The following is a 17891-nucleotide window of genomic DNA, read 5'->3' as shown; positions in this document are numbered from 1 at the left end:
CCCACCCCAGTATCACCGGACTGGAAACAACACAGGAGACCAGAGGAGCACCCTACCCCAGTATCACCGGACTGGAAACAACACAGGAGACCAGAGGAGCACCCTACCCCAGTATCACCGGACTGGAAACAACACAGAGGACCACCCCACCCCAGTATCACCGGACTGGAAACAACACAGAGGACCACCCCACCCCAGTATCACCGGACTGGAAACAACACAGAGGACCACCCCACCCCACCCCAGTATCACCGGACTGGAAACAACACAGAGGATCACCCCACCCCACCCCACCCCACCCCACCCAGTATCACATGATTAAAACACGCGGCACACCCTGAGTTGCACTGAGGTGAGTCCCCTTTCTGTTCTCTAGAGATTTCCTTGTTTAAGTGAGAATCCAATAACATCCGTTGGACTTTTAAAGCATTAATACGAAACTGATTGAAATCCCTAATTCAGGCAATTACGAACCTGGGGTATTTCTGCTATTAAATATCAAACCAGCATGAGGGAATGTGCGTTTTTATTTCCGATTTTAAACCGAGAACAGACTAGATGGAATTGGATTGTGTGTACTGTCCTGATTAAAACACAGAGCTAAACAGACATGACAGCCCTATCGATCTGCAGCCGCTGCTTAACACCTCACTGAACAGCCGATTCGGTACAGCAGCAAGCCCCGCGGTTCAATTAGCATTTCAACCGGCGGCAAGTTAAGGAAACATGTTTACAGTGAATCAGATCCCAGTAAACGCTGCTTGGGGGGACACACGCGTTAACTGATTAGAGCCCGCTATCTACAAACGCATCGCACGATCCACACTTGAAGCGGACAGAGCAGGGTGAATAAAGTTAGTGTGAAAGTCAACAGCAACAGACAAACAAAATCCTAAAGGATCTGACGGGTGCCACCCCTTCAGATGCGTCGCTGTCCAGGTTGGTTTTGCAATGGAATGACACTTGGTCCCTTCACTTTCCGGGTTCTGTGGGATGCAGATACCGACCCTACTCCCAGAACTGTGTGCTTTAGATGAAGTAATACAGACAGCACGCCTGCAAACGAAAAGGACGCCGCGACATTTAGAATCAGCACCACACGCGCTTGCAACAGTAATTGAGATAGTTCAAATATACGAGGCGTACGTTTGAGGGTTTTTTTTTAGTATATTTACTAACGCTATATAAAGTTACTGCTGTGTCCGGCGCCGTGTTTAGTGTGCAAGCATTTACAGCATCTTACAAAGCTCGTTTTTGTTTTCAACATTGAATTAGATCAAATAAAATCACACTGAGAAAAAAAAAGTATTTATTATTTACACAGACACAAAAGCAAGGCAGATCGTTACATTGCCTAGTTAATGGACGGAAAGCAGGGCACAGGAGCTCCGTGGTGACACGGTTACTGAATGGAAGAGAGTACTTCACGTTTCTACTAGTACAAAAAGAAAAGAAACGAATCGTCGGGACGTCATCATGCGCGTCTAAAAACAGCCGATAGCTCCGATTTGCATGTTACAGAGATAGCATTGCCGTCATCAATCTCAACACCTGTAGTCTGTGACACTGATACGAGACACCGAATTGCTTATAAATATATATATATATATATATGTGTGTGTGTGTGTGTGTGTGTGATTAAAAATAATATAACAACTTCCACTTAATGTTTTTTTTTTTTTAGAAAATATTTACAATGGGATCAAACGCAGTGATGTCATTGCTGTGTTCAAATACAGCAATAAACCCTTACAAATTACACCTCGCACCCCGACCTGGAGACTAGTACGGTGCGGTTCTGCTGCTCGTCGCTTTATCGCTCGGAAGCACAACGTTTCCTCGACAGAAAAAAAAAAACACTTACGATTTTCTTACAATACAACTCCGTCTCACGCTAAACAATACAAGCGTCACTTATAATGTACTTCCCCCGGCGATCGTGTATGGGAACCTGACAGATCTTGATTAATTAGGTGTAAAAATAAAACTTCACCAGGGAGCGGAGATCGAGATAACAGCCAAAAAAAACAATACTTTTGTTTTATATATATATATATATATATATATATATATATATATATATATATATATATATTGCTAATGTATTTACGCTTGAGTTGATAACATGCATCAACTTGCATCACACTGTTTTGTTTTTAAATGTAGTTTGTTTTTAACCAGCGCGCTCATACACTCCTAGGAACAAATCTCATTCATTTCCAGTTGTTTCGAAACCTACACCTTACCTTGTTTTGTTTTATTTTCCAATTGGATTATCCTGGCCGGAATGTTGTGGGTTTGTTTTGGTTTTTTTTTTAAACAAGGCGGCTTCCTTCCTGTCGTCTTGCCGATGAAGTTGCGTTGTTTTGTGCTGGTAGCAAAGGCAGACCCTGACTTCTAAACACAGTCCACCTGCTGAGGCTCGGCTTCACCTTCTCGGTTTGCAAACTGGCCGGCGTCACACGCAGTCAAGCCTGCTTGCGGAGACGAGGGGCAAGCGTCGCTGTGAAGTCCCTCCTCTCCCAGTAAACACAACCCCGAAGCTTTCACTAAGCAAACTGCCCGGACCAGTCCAACTGGAAACAATACATTAGCTACTACAAACTAAAGTACACGCAAACTGAGAACAACCCAGCAGCGGGCTTGCTTTGATCAGTTAATGCCAGCAGCCTTCACTGCTGGATGTAATCTGCCTGTAGGTGGGGCACTGTTTCGCCGTCTCTGCTGCTTGCCTGCCCCCCTCTGCCTGGCTTTTGTTTTGATATTCCTACTAAGCAACCTGTTAGAGAGAACTGCCCTCGGCAGACCGTACCAGAGACACCAGGCGCACCCTACTGGACAACAGGAGGAATGCAGCAGATGAGAAACTTTCTTTTTTTGTTTTTTATTTTTACTTTAGTATTCAGCTAACGCGTTTTCTGCAATACATTAACAATCCGCATCTCGCCGCTACGTGATGGGAGTCTTCTTTCCATCCCCGGAGAGTACCGCATCGAGTATAAAACCGATATATTATACAAACAGATTGCAAAGGTCATTAAGATCTTAACCTTAATTTGTAATAAAATATTTGTTCTAGGCACACCTCGCCCCCTAGTGGCCCGGATAACAACCACCACAGTCCTTATACAACAGTCTTTCAGTTTGCACGCATATCTGTTTTGCATGCAGATGTTCTGAAACAAGCAGGAAACTGCATTTAATTTAAACTGCTATCGGCTCCTAGAATTTTTTTATGATTATATAGCTGTGCTTGAGTTTAAATGAAATTACGTTTTTAGATTATTATTTTTTTTAATAATAGTATCTGCAGAAAGATGAGTTAGCCGCGCTGACCTGCTCATTGAAAGGTACGCGTTATTTGATCTTTCTTTAATACTGCAACATAACACGACTGCGTAGATTTCTATTTTTAAAAACTCCAACTCCCAGCCCGCCTAGATGTTCTGAACTAAAGAAAAACAAACTACATATCCCATCAGCCACCATTTCCACGGAAACCTATAAATATCAGCCCCATCCGGGTGCCTCTGGTTCTTAGCTGGCGACTCGTCGCCATTACTGTTTGTTTTGTCTAGCGGGTTTCTACGCTTAAACTTTTTGTTTCCCCCCGTTCTCCTTTCCCAGGAGACCCGATACCTCTCTCTCGGGACTCGGTCTCTCCCTCCTACCGGAGAAACTCCGTCTTAAGGGGTCGCGATCCCTTCTGTAGCTTTTTTTTCCCCTTCCAGTACTTCGGCGCTGCGCCGCTGTCTTTCCTCAGCAGCCCGATATTTTTATTTTTTCTTCATTCGTTTTGCTGTCAACATGCTGTCGCCGTGATGGAGCCTCCGTGTATGAACACCATGAGCCTGGGCCCTCGCCGCCTGATCCCCCGCACTCGCAGCCTCCCGTTCTCCCCTTCCCTGTTCGCCTCTGTTGATGCTAGAGAGCTCGGCCTGTGTCTCCCAGGAGCCCGGTCACAACCACCACCGCAACGCCATGGAGAAAAACGCCAACAGCAAAGTGCCGCCCCGCTCTGGGTTTGCTGGGCCGGCCACCGGGGATTCTAAACCCAAAACAGGTGCCTACCATACCAGTACACCGACCGCTCGCCTACGGGAGGGGTTCTGTGGGCACCCGCAAACTCGAGTCCGAGGCTCACGGCGCACTCCAGGGCCTCTGGCTTATGCAGTTTGTTTACATTCTCACTTGTGGTATTAGTAGGTTATGTCGCGCTTGTGTCTAAACGCAGTAGGTTTTTGTAACGGAATTGGACATGTGTAGAATATAACAATGTCGCCTGCGTGACAATCTGCTGTCTTCATCGAATTATCCAGTTGTAAGAAAGAGTCCTCTTTAGCTGATGTGGGTCATGTGTGACCAAAGCAGGCTGTACAGATCACGGATCTCTAGTGCGTTTATAATACAGACACTATTATAATTCGAAGACAGGGCACAGTCCATTGGTATACAGTATTTGTTTGATGGTTTATAAAAGCGTATGTTGACTCCAAACGTGTCGCACGTCAGTACAGACACTTTAAAAGTGTGATTCTAAAGACATTTCAAGTTTTAGGAAGATGTTTGTGTCGATGCCCCTGGATGCGTGGACATGTAAACTACCTGCATACCCGATTCATATTTGAGTGCTATGAAGACCACCTATATTGAAGGTCAATCTGTCAGTAGTCCTCACTCTCGAGTCTCACGCCCCGATTTACTTAGTTCTGTGTGTATAAACTAAAGACCACGTGTTTTAAAAGCTTGTTTGACTAAGTCTGTTTACTTTAATGGTTTCAGCTTTGTATAAAAACAAAAATATCTGCTTCATGAATTATTTTTTGTACTAAACAAATGTACTTTTGTTTTGAAGGAATTTGGAATGGACTTTAAAAATTAATTGGAATTCAGAAACAGTAATTGACCCTCAATCCGGCTCACGACTTTAAAGAATAGAAGTCCTGAAAAGGTGAAGTTATTGAAGAAGTGATTTCTAAATGTAGCATTATTTAATGTAGTTAGGGATGATGGAAATCCACTTGGATTTCATTCCATTTAGTCTAAATGTACAGAAACGGTAACCATAGTGCTGTATACCCTTCAGTTGGTATCGTAACATACGCCTTCTCCTTTGTTGCCTGCCTGGCCTGAGCCATGCTAAACCTCTAAAAGACACTCCTCCTCTTTCTACTCACAGATGGAAAGAATAGTAATGGTTCAAAGCAGCGCTACACCCGCAAACGCGATCCCTCCTACCCTAAAACAGAGAGCTTCTCGGGGCAGGCTCGCCGCCCCACCCCACAGAAAGGCAAGGCCTTCGACAAGAGACCCCCCCAGAGAGGAGGGGGCAACCGGCTGTATGGAGGGGGGCGCCGAGAGGAGGTAAGGGCAGTCTGGAGGGGTAGGTGAAAATAATCCTCACCTAGTAAAGATTAATGTGTATTTAAATAAAGCAACTGTAGCAAATTTTACAGGGGCCCATATTTAGGTTTGTTTAGGGTTGTCAGCAATAGTTAAATTGTTTTCCAAGTGTTCAGATTTTTCTTAAACATTTAACTGTTGTCAAAGGTCAAATGTAGGTTAACTTTAGGCTGTGCAGTATGGCCTTACAGAAATACATTACAGGAGGTCTGTTATCACAGACTGAGCCGGCCGTGTGACTCAAACATGAGTGCTGCCCTCGTTCTCTCTCTTTCCAGGTAGCAGACGCTCAGCGGGCCGAGTTCAGCCCGGCCCAGTTCTCTGGACCCAAGAAGATCAGCCTGAACCACCTGCTGAACTTCACCTTCGAGCCGCGCGGGCATGGCGGGCCCGTCTCCGACGGGCATGGGGGCTGGGGCCGGCGCAACAAGTGGGGGCACAAAGCGAAGCCCTTCAACAAGGAGCTCTTCCTGCAGGCAAAGTGAGTGACGAGACAATCTATATCCTCTAGCAGTAACCTCACAATGTCTCCCTAACCTAATGAGGACTGTCATCGGATATACACACAATGTTTTAAAATAGGGTTTAAGATCCTTTTATGTAAAGCAAGTCACTACTCTGGACTTTTTAACCGTTTAAACACTACGATTCCAGTAGTCAACATCTTGTACTGCTCATTTTCCTTTTCTGTTTTTTTTTTTGTTATTTTATAATGAAGGTCTTGCTGTGGTCAGTGTCTTTAAAGCTCTCCCTGTCTCTCCCCCCTTTCTGTCCTCTCTAGCTGCCAGTTCGTGGTGTCTGAGGACCAGGACTACACTGCTCACTTCGCTGACCCAGACACCCTGGTCAGCTGGGACTCTGTACAGCAGGTGGTGAGTATTTGAGGATGCAAAATACATTCAGGAACACATCATCGTCTGAAGTCCAACAGGTATCAAACATACAGCTGCAGTCAAACCACAAGGAAGATCCAAAGTGTCCTTATATAGAGACTTATATAGATGTATCTCAACAGCGGGATGCATCAGAGTGGTCAATATAGACACTCAGGTTAGCTTTCAGTACAGCTGGTCAGTAAGAGCTCCAACAGTGATTACGCGCTTTGGTTCCTAATCTGCCGAGACGATTTGATCCCTGCCGGCTGCTAACCTGTACCTCCCCTGTGATTTGACAGCGCATCTACAGCCACGAGGTTCCCTCCTGCCCCATCTGCCTGTACCCTCCCGTCGCTGCCAAGATCACCTGCTGCGGACACATCTTCTGCTGGGCCTGCATCCTGCACTACCTGTCCCTTGGTGAGAAGACCTGGACCAAGTGTCCCATCTGCTACGAGGCAGTCCACACCAGCAACCTCAAGAGGTCAGTGTTGAGCCATCCTGCCTATCCGTGTTCCATCAGGGATGGTTTTAATGTGCTTGATTAGCCCCAGTGTCGAGTCTTATTTCCATCCCTGTTCATATATTAGGAGAGTGCAATTGGGAATCAGGATCTCAGCACTCTAGAGGGATGTGGGGATCTACTGTAAGCTGTCAGGATTCTGTGAAATTGTGAGGACTGGCGGGTAATCGCTACAGTGTGCTGTCTAAATATGATCTACTACTACAGGAGAGGGCAAAACAAATGTTTGCTGTTTTTTAAATTCCTTTGAAGGGAGTGGATTATAAATCAGGTAGACAAACATTTTGGCTCCTTACGTCTTCGTCGTCGTTTTAAATCTATAACAGTTCTCTTAGGCAGCTGTTAATGACAGTTAGTAGTGCTGGAGTTAATGGCGCTCCTCTGCCCTGTTTGAGCCTGCCTGTCTCCTCAGTGTGGTGGCGATGGAGACCCGGCAGTACCTGGCTGGAGACACCATCACCATGCAGCTGATGCATCGTGAGAAGGGGGTGCTGGTGGCTCTGCCCAGCCCCAGGTGGATGAAGGTGGAGGAGCCTATTCACCTTGGAGGTAAGGGGGGGTCAAACCTGCCATGTGGCTTTAACCCTTTGCGGTCCATTGTCGGACTGGGTCCGACATTGCAATTATTCCTCACAGGTCCTTTGTCGGACTGGGTCCGACATCATTATAGCAACGCAATAAACGGGTGTTTAGTCGTTTTTTCTCCGGAAAAAGCCGAGAAAACCATTCAATTGCCGAGTGGTAGCGACAGGAGCCGAGACAAGTCGAAAAAAAAAAAAAAAGACGTATCTCATGAATAGTCATACATGGTATCAGGTATCAGATAATGGGCGTTCATAGTAAACAAGCTGGCTAAGTGCGCCAGCGCACTGAGACTATCATGGACATTTGCAGAGCTTTTTTCAGATGTTATAGTAATAAAATAATGACTTGGATCGCATTATTGAGGAGTTTGGTGATAAAACGAGTGATCCGGAGATGATCGATCGGTATGTACGACTATTATTATTATTATTTATTTCTTACATAGGTGAACGCTATAGCAAACAAAAGGGTGGGGCGGGGCTGGAGATGCCTAGTGTGTGCTTTGTTGATATGCAGGGCCATTTAAACCCTTTTGACTGTGAAAAAAAATACTTTTAAACAGCGCTTATAAATTAACTGCGCGTGTGAAAATTAATTAGACCTGGCGTGCCTGACGCGCGATTAATAAATGGACCGCAAAGGGTTAAAAGACTAATACGTTTAAATAGTCTTGTGAAGAGCTCTCATTGCTTTTAACACGCTCCCTTCCCCCATAAGTGTTGTCATACACATTGAGATTTATTCATAGTGTTGTTCAGACATGAATGCATTAAACCTTATTGCACTTGGTATACATATTCTTTATAATTGACTCCCATTTAGTATGTAAAAAATGAATAGAAATGATTGATGTAAGAGAAGTAGCACTGCAAGTCAATGAACCTTCTGTTTTAAACTTACTTTATGAAGGCCTGCCTCGCGTATCAGGGCAGTGCTGTCCCAGTGTGAGTGTGTGTGTATAGAGAGCAGCCCCCTGTAAATGTGTATCTCTTGTTCCAGATGACTTGCACAGCCAGTACTCGAAGCTGCTGCTGGCCTCACCCTCCCAGGTGCTGCAGCAGGTCGTGTGGGAGGAGAGGGCCTCTCTGCAGAGGCAGTACCTGGAAGAGCAGCACACCCCAGAGGCCTGCTTCATCGAGGCTGCCCTGCAGGAGCTCAAGGTAAGGTCCTGATCCATGCTGCTGCTGCTGCTGCCTCCCTTTGCTGGGCGGCATAGAGGGCAAGGATACATACTGCAGCGCTGCATGACAAAGCAAACCCGTCCAGATTTTAATTATTTTTTAAACTAATTGACGGTGAAGTAGACAGACGTCTGTCTACTTGACTTGGTTTCATATAGTTTTACTTTAGAATTCTGACTTGTGCAATATATCAAACATTAAAATGTGTTTAATGATAGGACTGCTTTATAGTGTTAGTGTGGTTCTATGTATATGTTCTCGTTCTTGACCTGTCTGAGTAGCCAGATTCAGAGTAACCAGGCTCTTCACAAGGTGTGACGGCCAGACGGCTGTGTGTTTATTTTAGGAGCGTGAGGAAGCTTTGCTGAAGTCCTGGCCAGAGAAGGAGATGACCGCCACTGAGGCCAAACTAGAAGCACTGACCGTGAGTGACCCTCCCTTGGCTGAAGTGACCTCTGAGGTGTGGACCAATGCAACCCCAAACAGCAAGGTACAGAGCTCCTTCACCCACCCCACACTGGAAAAATTGGGGGTGCATTATTTCATTCCAGGTTACTGGTGGTTTGATGGGCAGTTTGAATTGAAGATGTCATGTGTAACATCATACTGTGTGACATTTTAAAGTCAAGCGTTTTGGACCCATTGTAAAACAGAGAACACTGTACGATTAACTGCTGTTGGCTGAGCTGCATGTCCCTGGCTAACTTCTCTCTCTCCTGTGCATCAGCCTGTGGTGCAGTACTCCTCTGCCTTTGACGATGAGGTCATTGACCCCGACCTGCTGGAGGAGGGGGCCTCGGACTGCTCCCCAGAGAACGAGCCCGCCCTGGAACCCGAGTCTGAGCTGCACCAGGCCCCCGAGCCTCAGTCTGAGCCGGCACCGAGCACCAACACCACTGAGCGCGCTCAGACTGGCCAGTGCGAGACTGCCCTGAAGCCCACTGGGAATGGACCATACTACTACTTCTACCAGGGTAGGTGGGGATGCATCCACAACAAAGTAAAAAGTCCAGTGGAAACGAAGGGGCTGTCTGTTGGTGTTGGCTGCTGCTCGCTGACCCTGTGTGTGCTTGTTTGCAGCCGAGGATGGTCAGCAGATGTTCCTGCACCCCATTAATGTGCGCTGCCTAATGCGCGAGTACGGCAGCCTGGAGAGGAGCCCCGAGAAAATCAGTGCCACCGTGGTGGAAATCGAGGGGCACTCCGTGAACGAGGTGAGACAGGCTTTAAACTTCCGCTTTTTGATGTTCAGACAATATTTAAGCACACCCTTAATTACCAGCTACTGCTACACGTAGTGCATTCAGATGTCAGGTTGAGAGGTGGTTTTAACAGCTGGGGACACAAACTTCCTTCTCCCATTGAAACTGCTTCCTGCACTCAGCAAGTTACATGTGACCTGGTCAGGTTCAGTGTTTTTTAAAAAAGAAAAAATTCTGCCACTGCTTTTAACAGGAAATATCTGCATGGCTACTAGTTGGTGGTTTTAACATTTAAAATACCATGATGCATGCAAAGATTAAGATTGTGGCATCTTCATCTCTTCACAAGGAGCACCAAGTCCAAATATTTGTCTTGTATAACTTCATGTCTGTATTACATTGCATGACGTCAGCATTTCTTCCCACCTTAACTTGGTGTTTAGTGTGTGGTGGGATTAATGCATTTGTTTCTCTCTCTCTCTCTCGCCCTCCCTCCCTCCTCCACAGGAGGTGCGTCGCCGGCACCGCTACCTCTCCCACCTGCCTCTCACCTGTGAGTTCAGCATCTGTGAGCTGGCTCTGCAGCCCCCCCTGCTGTCCAAGGAGACACTTGACGCCTTTGCAGGTGAGTTAGCCACACTGCCCCAATAGGCTGGAATCTGAACTCATGTCTGAATCCTGTTCTGGGTACCATTCTCAGATAGCGCTGTCTCGTTTATCCAGGTCTCTGTAATTTAGTAAAACTTTCTCAATGCAGGTAGAGGAGCAAACACTGTTTAAAGGTACAGTACAACATCCATAACTTCAGACTCAATCATTAATGTACACTTAAAAGTACAACCTGCTTAGGAAACATCTACTAGTCCTCATTATATGTAGTTTAATCTTTTTTTTCTCCCCCAGATGATCTTGAGAAGAGGAGACACTTCCGTCAGAAGAAAGCACGGGAAGAGAGACGCATGGAGAGGAGGATTGAGATGGAGGAGAACCAGAAACAGGGGAGATGTGAGTGCTGGAGCCCAGACATTGCCAAGATTACAGCTAGATTCACAGACCCTGAAAGGGCTAATATTAGACTACCTCACATAAAGAAGATTAAACCTAATTCGGGTTTGTGAAACCAGACGTGGAGGTTCGAGCCGGGTGTGGTTTATTGGTTGCTATTAGGGGTCTGGGAAGGGTTCCTTTGTGGAAATCTCCCTGCGCTTTCAAATTCGTGCACATATTTACTGACACCTCTACACTGAATGCTTTTGAACTTGTACACAGCAGAGTTGTTTTTTGTCTCTGTGATTGGTTGATCCCCTGTGCTGCTTGCTTGCTCTCTGACTCCTCCCTCTTGTGTTTCAGACCCCGAGGTGCACATCGGCCTGGAGAACCTGCAGCACTTCCCTGCTTTCGGCTCCCCTCCTGCGGACGCTGCCGTCCCTCTGGGCCTCTCCCTCCACTCTGAGTCTCTCTCCCTGCTCTCCTCTCACACAGCACTCAGCTCCAGCCCTGCCTCTGGTAAGCACAGTGACTTGTGTGGCTCGGACTGAGTGTGTGTTTCTCTCCTGACTTCACAGCTCAGGAGTTTGTTGTAAACAAGTTTTATGTTAATGACTTGACTCTTTAGCAGACTAACCTTTTTCATGGATTATTAGGAGGGACACCAGGGTGTGAAGTATCTGGGGAAAACATAAATAAATACTAATTTTATAGTGCAAATGTATACGATGTTGTGAAGTTTCTAGCACCTGTTTTGTAGGGTAAATATTTGTTGGATTTTACGCAATGTATGGAAGCTGCTTGTTGACACTGATCTCTGGGCCTGCAGACACAGTGAGCGTGGTGTTCCCCTGCCTGGGGGGCCCGAGCCCCCCTCCTTGTGTGGGGAGCCTGGAGGATGACTCTCACTGCCTCTCCTTTGCTCAGGTGAGTTTACAAGGGCAGGGAAGTGGGGATGGGGTAGTTCCCTTGCTGCAGGAATGGGTGATCCTGCTGCAGTGTGTAGAGTTTTTAAAGTGTGAAATGAGCAAGGAAAGCCTGGTGACTCTGTGCTTGTGCGTCTCACTAGATGCTGCGTGACGGGAAGGCGAGGGCGGATGGCTGGCCCAGGGTGACCCCAAAGAAAGGTGAGGAAGGACCTGACTGGCGTGAGCTGGAGTTTCCTGTTTGTGTTTTCGGTTTGCTTTTCTCCTGGTATCTCTCTGGACTTGGAGGATTAGTCCACTAATCCAGGATCAGTTTACAAAACAACCAAGAATAAGATGTGCCCTTGGAATAGGATTTGCCATTTATCGGTACACAGCTACCCAGCAATTAATGCCACTAGAAAAGTGCAAATAGAAATTGAACATATGCCCTGTCAAGTTAGACCCCATTAATAGAGGCTGTTAGTAGCAAGGGACGAGCCATCATTTATATTCACAGACTCGAGTCCTGAAGTGGTCCCAAGGTTATTGCTAATCAGGGTGTGTAAAAGCAGCTGTTTTTCGAATATTCCCAGTCTCAGCCTGGTTCAGGGTCTGGTGTCTTGCTGTTTCTTTGTTTTATGAGCCGTCTCCTCACTCTCACCTGCCTGTCATCTCTCCCTCAGCTGACCTGTTCCTGGCTCCCCCTGCTCCTGACAGCGACGGGGAGAGTGATGGGTCGGACCGGGTCCCGGTTCCCAGCTTCCAGAACTCCTTCAGCCAGGCCTTCGAGGAGGCGCTGCTGCAGCTGGACAAGGGCCCGGGTTCACTGCCTGAACCGGCTCCGAGCGCTGGGAGGCAGGGAGGGGCACTGGGGCACAGTGCAGGTATTGTACTGGGAAGCATGGAGGGGTACTGGGTCACAACACTAGGAGGCATATACCGGGTCACAGTGCTTGAGTTAACTTCATGTAAATGCAAGTGATGTGTACATTGACTTATTGTAACTTTGCTGCACATGGCTTGTGTCTAAGAGATACTGGTTACTGTACACCTGATGTGAAAGTAACCACCTCGCAATCAGACCAGACAGGGCATAGTATTGGGGAGCCTCCAGTTTCCAGGGAATAGTCCTGTTGGGCTCGCTGCCATTGTCTTTTTTTTCTCAGCAGAGGAGAAAGTGGGGAAGAAGAAAAAGAAGAAACAGAAGCTCCTGTTCAGCACGTCGATGGTTCACATGAAATAGGAGGACTTCAGCCCATCCGGCAAGCTGCTGCCTGCCCAAAACAAATTAGAATTAGCCAGCCAGCCACCCCCAAGTCAACCTGCTGAAATCTCTTCATTTACATCTGCTATTCGCATCTCCAGCACAGAAGCACAGGGCTGTTCCACACACACACCCACACACCACACACACACACACTGGGAAGAGGAGTGTCTCTGTGGAATACCTTGAAATATTATATAAAATAATTGCATAAAAATAACAGGAAACAAAAAAGATATATAATATTTTGTGTGTTGTTTTTTTTTTATATCAAATTTATTTGTCAGTTTTTGTATTCAGACTAGTCCGGTCTTTAATTTATTTTTAGGTTTTCGCTGTGGAGTGATTTTAGTTTATTATTATTTCATTTGTTTTAATGATGGGGAGTGGACAGTGTTGAGGTGAAGGACAGTCAGTCAGCTGTTAGTATCGTCTCCACAGCTGTTCCAGGGTGTCCACTTTGCTGTGGACTCCCTGATGCAAGCTGCCCCATGGGGTGCCAGGCTGAGCTACGTTCACAGAGAATCAGGTCAACCCAAACCTGGGTGGAGAGAGCTGTCTGTCTATTCTGTACCCTCCTGTTTCCCTGCTGACCAGTCTATGCATTGCTCAGATCTGAACCCTCTTCAATTCAAGCAGTATTGTTTCAGTGTAATTCTGTGAATCAGCTCAGTCTGGAGGTGGTATTGCGCTATGGAAGGGAGCAAGGCTCTGGCATGAACTGTTGTCACATGTTTGTAAATTAGCAGCTGTTAAGAGCAGATCCTGCCATGCAAGATGTTTCTGCTGGGGAGGAAACTCTGTATTAAGCACGTTCTATCTGGTGGAGTTGGCTTACTGCAAAGCCTGGAATAAGCATGGTGCTTTGGACCATGTGGAGATGTTTAGCATGGACAGGAATAGAAAGCCCTATGCTTTTGACAGCACTGTAGGTGAGCAGTGTGGTGCTTGGGCACCTCCCCAGGTATTTATAGCTTGTGGTTCAAATGTTAACTCGCTACTGAGGTTTAAACTAAAACGTGTGAGGGATGATCCGCGGCAGGTTTGGCTTCCCCCGTGTGTGTGTAATCCCTGGTATTCTCTGTTTTTGACCCAGTGGAGGCCCCAGCACACACATGAGTCTCCATTTTTCAAGCTTGAATCACTTGACTTTTTGCAGACCTGCCTGTTCTGTGTTGCAGCCATCATTTAACGTTTTCTACAGCTTGAGTTTTTTTTTTTATTCCCCCCCCCATATCTTCTATTTTGGGTTAGACAAAAAAAAAGGTATACTTTTGTCTCTTGTGAGAAAGTTTAATCCAGCAGTTTGATGGAATAAAAGAATATGCAGAATCAAAGCCTTGGAGTGATACTTAATTTATTTGTATTGTGTTTTTTTGGTGGTATTGTTACTGAGCTAGCAGGGAAGTAATCACTACCCACCACCTTCATTCACTGAAAGCTGGTTTTGTCCAATACAACTGGATTGTGATGAAAACCAGTATTAGATATTTTGATAAGTCTGGGTCTGGCCTGAACCGTGTTTGTTTGAGGGTAAAGAAAGCGTTTTCCTACACGTTGCTCCAGTTATATCACAGACTTGTTCAGCGTATTAATAACCTCTTGTCACTTCGAGATGAGAACTGTCTGAGTAAGATCTTCGGTGGTCTGTGTACAGACATGATTCTGTGATTCAGCAGGACAGCTGCACACCATCTGTTCTGACTTTGTTGGTAAACATAAGAGAGTAATGTCATTTATATAACATTGCCATCTTCTGGTCCAAAACAAAACTCTTTTTTTCTTGTATTTGCATACAGTAAATAAATTCCTACAGTATGTATTTGCCTGTGGTGCAATGTTCTTTATTGTATTGGAATTGATTTACAAAATACATGTAGCACAGCAGTGAACTCCAGAGGAAAACTAAAACACATTTGAAATATTCTCTGTCCAGCCACTGTTAAGGCAGGTTTTCAAATCAGGTTTTATGAAACCAGCCGTTCGTGTGGTCTCTGGTGAATGTCATTTTAAGGGTGCAGTAAAGTCTGCAGTGGTTTAAACTGCTGTGGAACGGGGGAATCTGATAATAGACTGTTCCCCCGCAGTGCGGGAGCAGCAGGGGTTCAGTCTGGGTGCTCATCCTGTAAGTCTCTGGGAAGGCAGCCTCCTTCCTCCAGGAGACACTGGCGAGCCAGACGGTCAGTCGGAGTCTTCATCCCGAGAGCCGTCTTCTTCCTCAAGCTGCTTCAGCGAGCAGCTCAGCACTGCCCTGTGCACCGACGCACGTTCCTCTGAGAGACAAAGGCAAATGCACAATATTGTACAGACCTCACATTTAACAACACGGCTTTGGAGTTCAGTGCAAAACATAACCATGAGGCAGTGACTTGAGTGCCTGGCATAGCTGCAGTAGCCATAAGCAGCCATGCGTTGACTGCACTTTAATTAAAACGCAGGGCTGGAAATAAGACTCCTTTGCATAGCAGTTTCCCCCATTCCAGGTTTTCAAAAGTAGCCTGATTAGCCAGTATGGCTGGATGAGTCACAGATTAAAACATGCTGCCTACAGGAGCAAAGAAAACCAGAGTCCCTTTTGAAAATCTAAACTGAGTGCATGACGTTGTACACAGTGCTTCCCCAGAACTCACCTTCACTCTGACAGCCTGGCAGCATCCTCAGCAGCTGCTGTCTGTTATACCGGATCAAGAACCGCTGGCACGTCCGGATCGTACCTGCAGAAAACAGCATTACACCGGGCCAGAACCAACACCAGCTCAGCGGTTAGAGTGCTGGGCTGCAGCGTGGAAGGCAGTGGGGTTGAGTGATTCGAGTGCTGGACTGCAGCGTGGAAGGCAGTGGTTTGAGTAGCTCAGTGGTTGTTGCTGGGCTGCAGCGTGGAAGGCAGTGGTTTGAGTAGCTCAGTGGTTAGAGTGCTGGGCTGCAGCGTGGAAGGCAGTGGAGTTGAGTAGCTCAGTGATTCGAGTGCTGGGCTGCAGCGTGGAAGGCAGTGGGGTTGAGCAGCTCAGTGGTTAGAGTGCTGGGCTGCAGAGTGGAAGACAGTGGGGTTGAGTAGCTCAGTGATTCGGGTGCTGGGCTGCAGTGTGGAAGGCAGTGGGTTTGAGTAGCTCAGTGGTTAGACTGCTGGGCTGCAGCGTGGAAGACAGTGGGGTTGAGTAGCTCAGTGATTCGAGTGCTGGGCTGCAGTGTGGAAGGCAGTGGGTTTGAGTGATTCGAGTACTGGGCTGCAGCGTGGAAGGCAGTGGGGTTGAGTAGCTCAGTGGTTAGAGTGCTGGGCTGCAGCGTGGAAGGCAGTGGGGTTGAGTAGCTCAGTGATTCGAGTGCTGGGCTGCAGTGTGGAAGGCAGTGGGTTTGAGTGATTCGAGTACTGGGCTGCAGCGTGGAAGGCAGTGGGGTTGAGTAGCTCAGTGATTCGGGTGCTGGGCTGCAGTGTGGAAGGCAGTGGGGTTGAGTAGCTCAGTGGTTAGAGTGTTGGGCTGCAGCGTGGAAGGCAGTGGGGTTGAGCAGCTCAGTGGTTAGAGTGCTGGGCTGCAGTGTGGAAGGCAGTGGGGTTGAGCAGCTCAGTGGTTAGAGTGCTGGGCTGCAGCGTGGAAGGCAGTGGGGTTGAGTAGCTCAGTGGTTAGAGTGCTGGGCTGCAGCGTGGAAGGCAGTGGGGTTGAGTGATTCGAGTGCTGGGCTCGGCTGTAGTGCCAGTGTTCTTACCGCCCACGTGGATGCTGCTGATGCGACAGGGCTGCCTCTGTCCCCGGCTCTCCAGGTGGATGATGAACGGGAGCGCTGACCACAGCAGCCGGTAGTGTTCCTTGCGGCAGCGGAGAAGCAGGATCCCAGTGTAAGCGTTGAGGTACTTCACTACAGAGAGAGACAGGCAGAGACGCTCATTACCTGTGCAGGCAAACCAGCTTATTCCCTATATCCCCGTGATATTTATAATTACACTCGAGCGCCCCACCCATCTACCTGCAAAGGAGACCGCGCAGCAAGCCGCTCCGTAGTCCCCGTGAGCCCGGGCGATCGCGTCCCTCACGGCAGAGAAAATTGCCCTCTCCTCCAGACACTGCCTGGAGCGGGGGTCGGCGAAGGACACCTCGCAAAGGAGGTACCTGTCGAGAGAGAGAGGCAAACCATCAACGTAACACACTACGGTAAGTTCTATATTTTCTAATAAAGTCCCTTTGGATAAATATATCGCGCAGCTTGAATATAAGTTGATTCCCGGTGTTTATTTTGTGTAAGCAGATAATGACCCCACTCCGTGCCCGGTAGTTGGTTTCCCCTTTCCTTCCCTCCGCTTCCCCTGTTTACAAACCCGCTCACCTCGATTTGAACCGCACCATCTCCCCCGAAACTCGTGTTTCCCTGAAAGACAGAACTCTCCTTCCTGTACACCGTCCAATAGTTTTCAACGTCAGAGCAGACCAGCGAATCAGCGCTTGGGAAGGGAGGGAGGGGGGCAGACCCACTTGATTGATTAAGACTCTGACCAATTAAGTTTAGAAAGGTGAACTGGAAACACAGAATGATTGGTAGCGAAGCGTTCTCTCTGCTCGTGATTGGTTTGTCTAATTTCAAAGGCGGGCACATACTGAGTTGACACTGCCCGAGGCAGAGCGCTACAGTAAGTAGGCGTGGCGGGATGTGCATACATGTTGATATTAGCTGCAGCTGATGTCCGCAAGGTGGCAGTGTGCCACAGATCTGTCATGCTCCTCATCAGAGTGAAGATGCTTGGTAATGCCTGTTGAATTGCATTGTGCTTTAACGCGTGTCTTCAGCATGTGATTAAAAAGCCGTGCGCTCCAGTGCAGCTGCAGTGTTACTGTACTGCTAGCGTTTGCAGTATCATCACACGACGCGTATTTTGGGTGTGATAGTGCCATGCGGTCCAATGCAGAGGGTACTGTGTCCCAATTATTACTGTTACCAAGGAGACGCTTGTTTGTCATTTATACAGTTTGGGTTT

At 47.3% G+C, this 17891-nt stretch overlaps 3 protein-coding genes across 5 annotated transcripts in view; 1 reads left to right on the top strand and 2 right to left on the bottom strand.

Annotated features, from left to right (window-relative positions):
- LOC117428054 (uncharacterized protein KIAA1671-like) overlaps nt 1-2858 on the bottom strand; it is a 52870-nt gene extending 50012 nt beyond the window's left edge. For both annotated transcript variants that reach the window (XM_059032862.1, XM_059032863.1), the window contains exon 1: nt 2247-2858. The gene's annotated coding sequence lies outside the window, so the exon portion shown is untranslated. The remainder of the gene's footprint in view (nt 1-2246) is intronic.
- A 658-nt stretch (nt 2859-3516) lies between these two features.
- LOC117973311 (E3 ubiquitin-protein ligase RNF10-like) lies at nt 3517-14750 on the top strand. 2 transcript variants are annotated; one of them, XM_034925194.2, is made up of 17 exons: nt 3517-4063; nt 5180-5364; nt 5682-5884; nt 6185-6275; nt 6578-6762; nt 7214-7350; nt 8386-8546; nt 8914-9057; nt 9295-9541; nt 9648-9781; nt 10277-10394; nt 10673-10774; nt 11120-11275; nt 11586-11683; nt 11826-11883; nt 12348-12548; nt 12831-14750. In XM_034925194.2, the coding sequence occupies exons 1-17, from the start codon at nt 3922-3924 to the stop codon at nt 12905-12907; spliced, it is 2439 nt and encodes an 812-aa protein (XP_034781085.2). In that variant the 5' UTR covers nt 3517-3921; the 3' UTR covers nt 12908-14750. The 2 variants fall into 2 exon arrangements, with proteins under 2 accessions (XP_034781085.2, XP_034781086.2); XM_034925195.2 differs by having other exon boundaries at nt 3518-4063; nt 12834-14750.
- Nucleotides 14751-14756: 6 nt separating this feature from the next.
- LOC117426868 (ribonuclease P/MRP protein subunit POP5-like) lies at nt 14757-17344 on the bottom strand. Its single transcript, XM_034045020.3, has 5 exons — nt 17246-17344; nt 16889-17031; nt 16631-16780; nt 15559-15642; nt 14757-15201 (listed from the first exon to the last, which is right to left on the bottom strand). The coding sequence occupies exons 1-5, from the start codon at nt 17263-17265 to the stop codon at nt 15110-15112; spliced, it is 489 nt and encodes a 162-aa protein (XP_033900911.2). The 5' UTR covers nt 17266-17344; the 3' UTR covers nt 14757-15109.
- Nucleotides 17345-17891: the final 547 nt, after the last annotated feature.

This window comes from Acipenser ruthenus, chromosome 11 (assembly GCF_902713425.1).
Source record: "Acipenser ruthenus chromosome 11, fAciRut3.2 maternal haplotype, whole genome shotgun sequence".
Lineage (NCBI taxonomy): Eukaryota > Metazoa > Chordata > Actinopteri > Acipenseriformes > Acipenseridae > Acipenser > Acipenser ruthenus.
Note: the sequence above shows the minus strand (reverse complement) of the source record. Positions and strands in the feature narration are given on the sequence as shown.

Coding starts and splice junctions, on each gene's coding strand:
- LOC117973311 (XM_034925194.2), top strand. CDS start 3,922: ATGCTAGAGAGCTCGGCCTGTGTCTCCCAGGAGCCCGGTCACAACCAC. Junction 5,885..6,184: donor GAGCTCTTCCTGCAGGCAAA/GTGAGTGACGAG, acceptor TGTCCTCTCTAG/CTGCCAGTTCGTGGTGTCTG. Junction 12,549..12,830: donor GGCACTGGGGCACAGTGCAG/GTATTGTACTGG, acceptor TTTTTTTCTCAG/CAGAGGAGAAAGTGGGGAAG.
- LOC117426868 (XM_034045020.3), bottom strand. CDS start 17,265: ATGGTGCGGTTCAAATCGAG. Junction 16,781..16,888: donor CTGCGCGGTCTCCTTTGCAG/GTAGATGGGTGG, acceptor CTCTCTCTGTAG/TGAAGTACCTCAACGCTTAC. Junction 15,202..15,558: donor GCCAGGCTGTCAGAGTGAAG/GTGAGTTCTGGG, acceptor TTTGTCTCTCAG/AGGAACGTGCGTCGGTGCAC.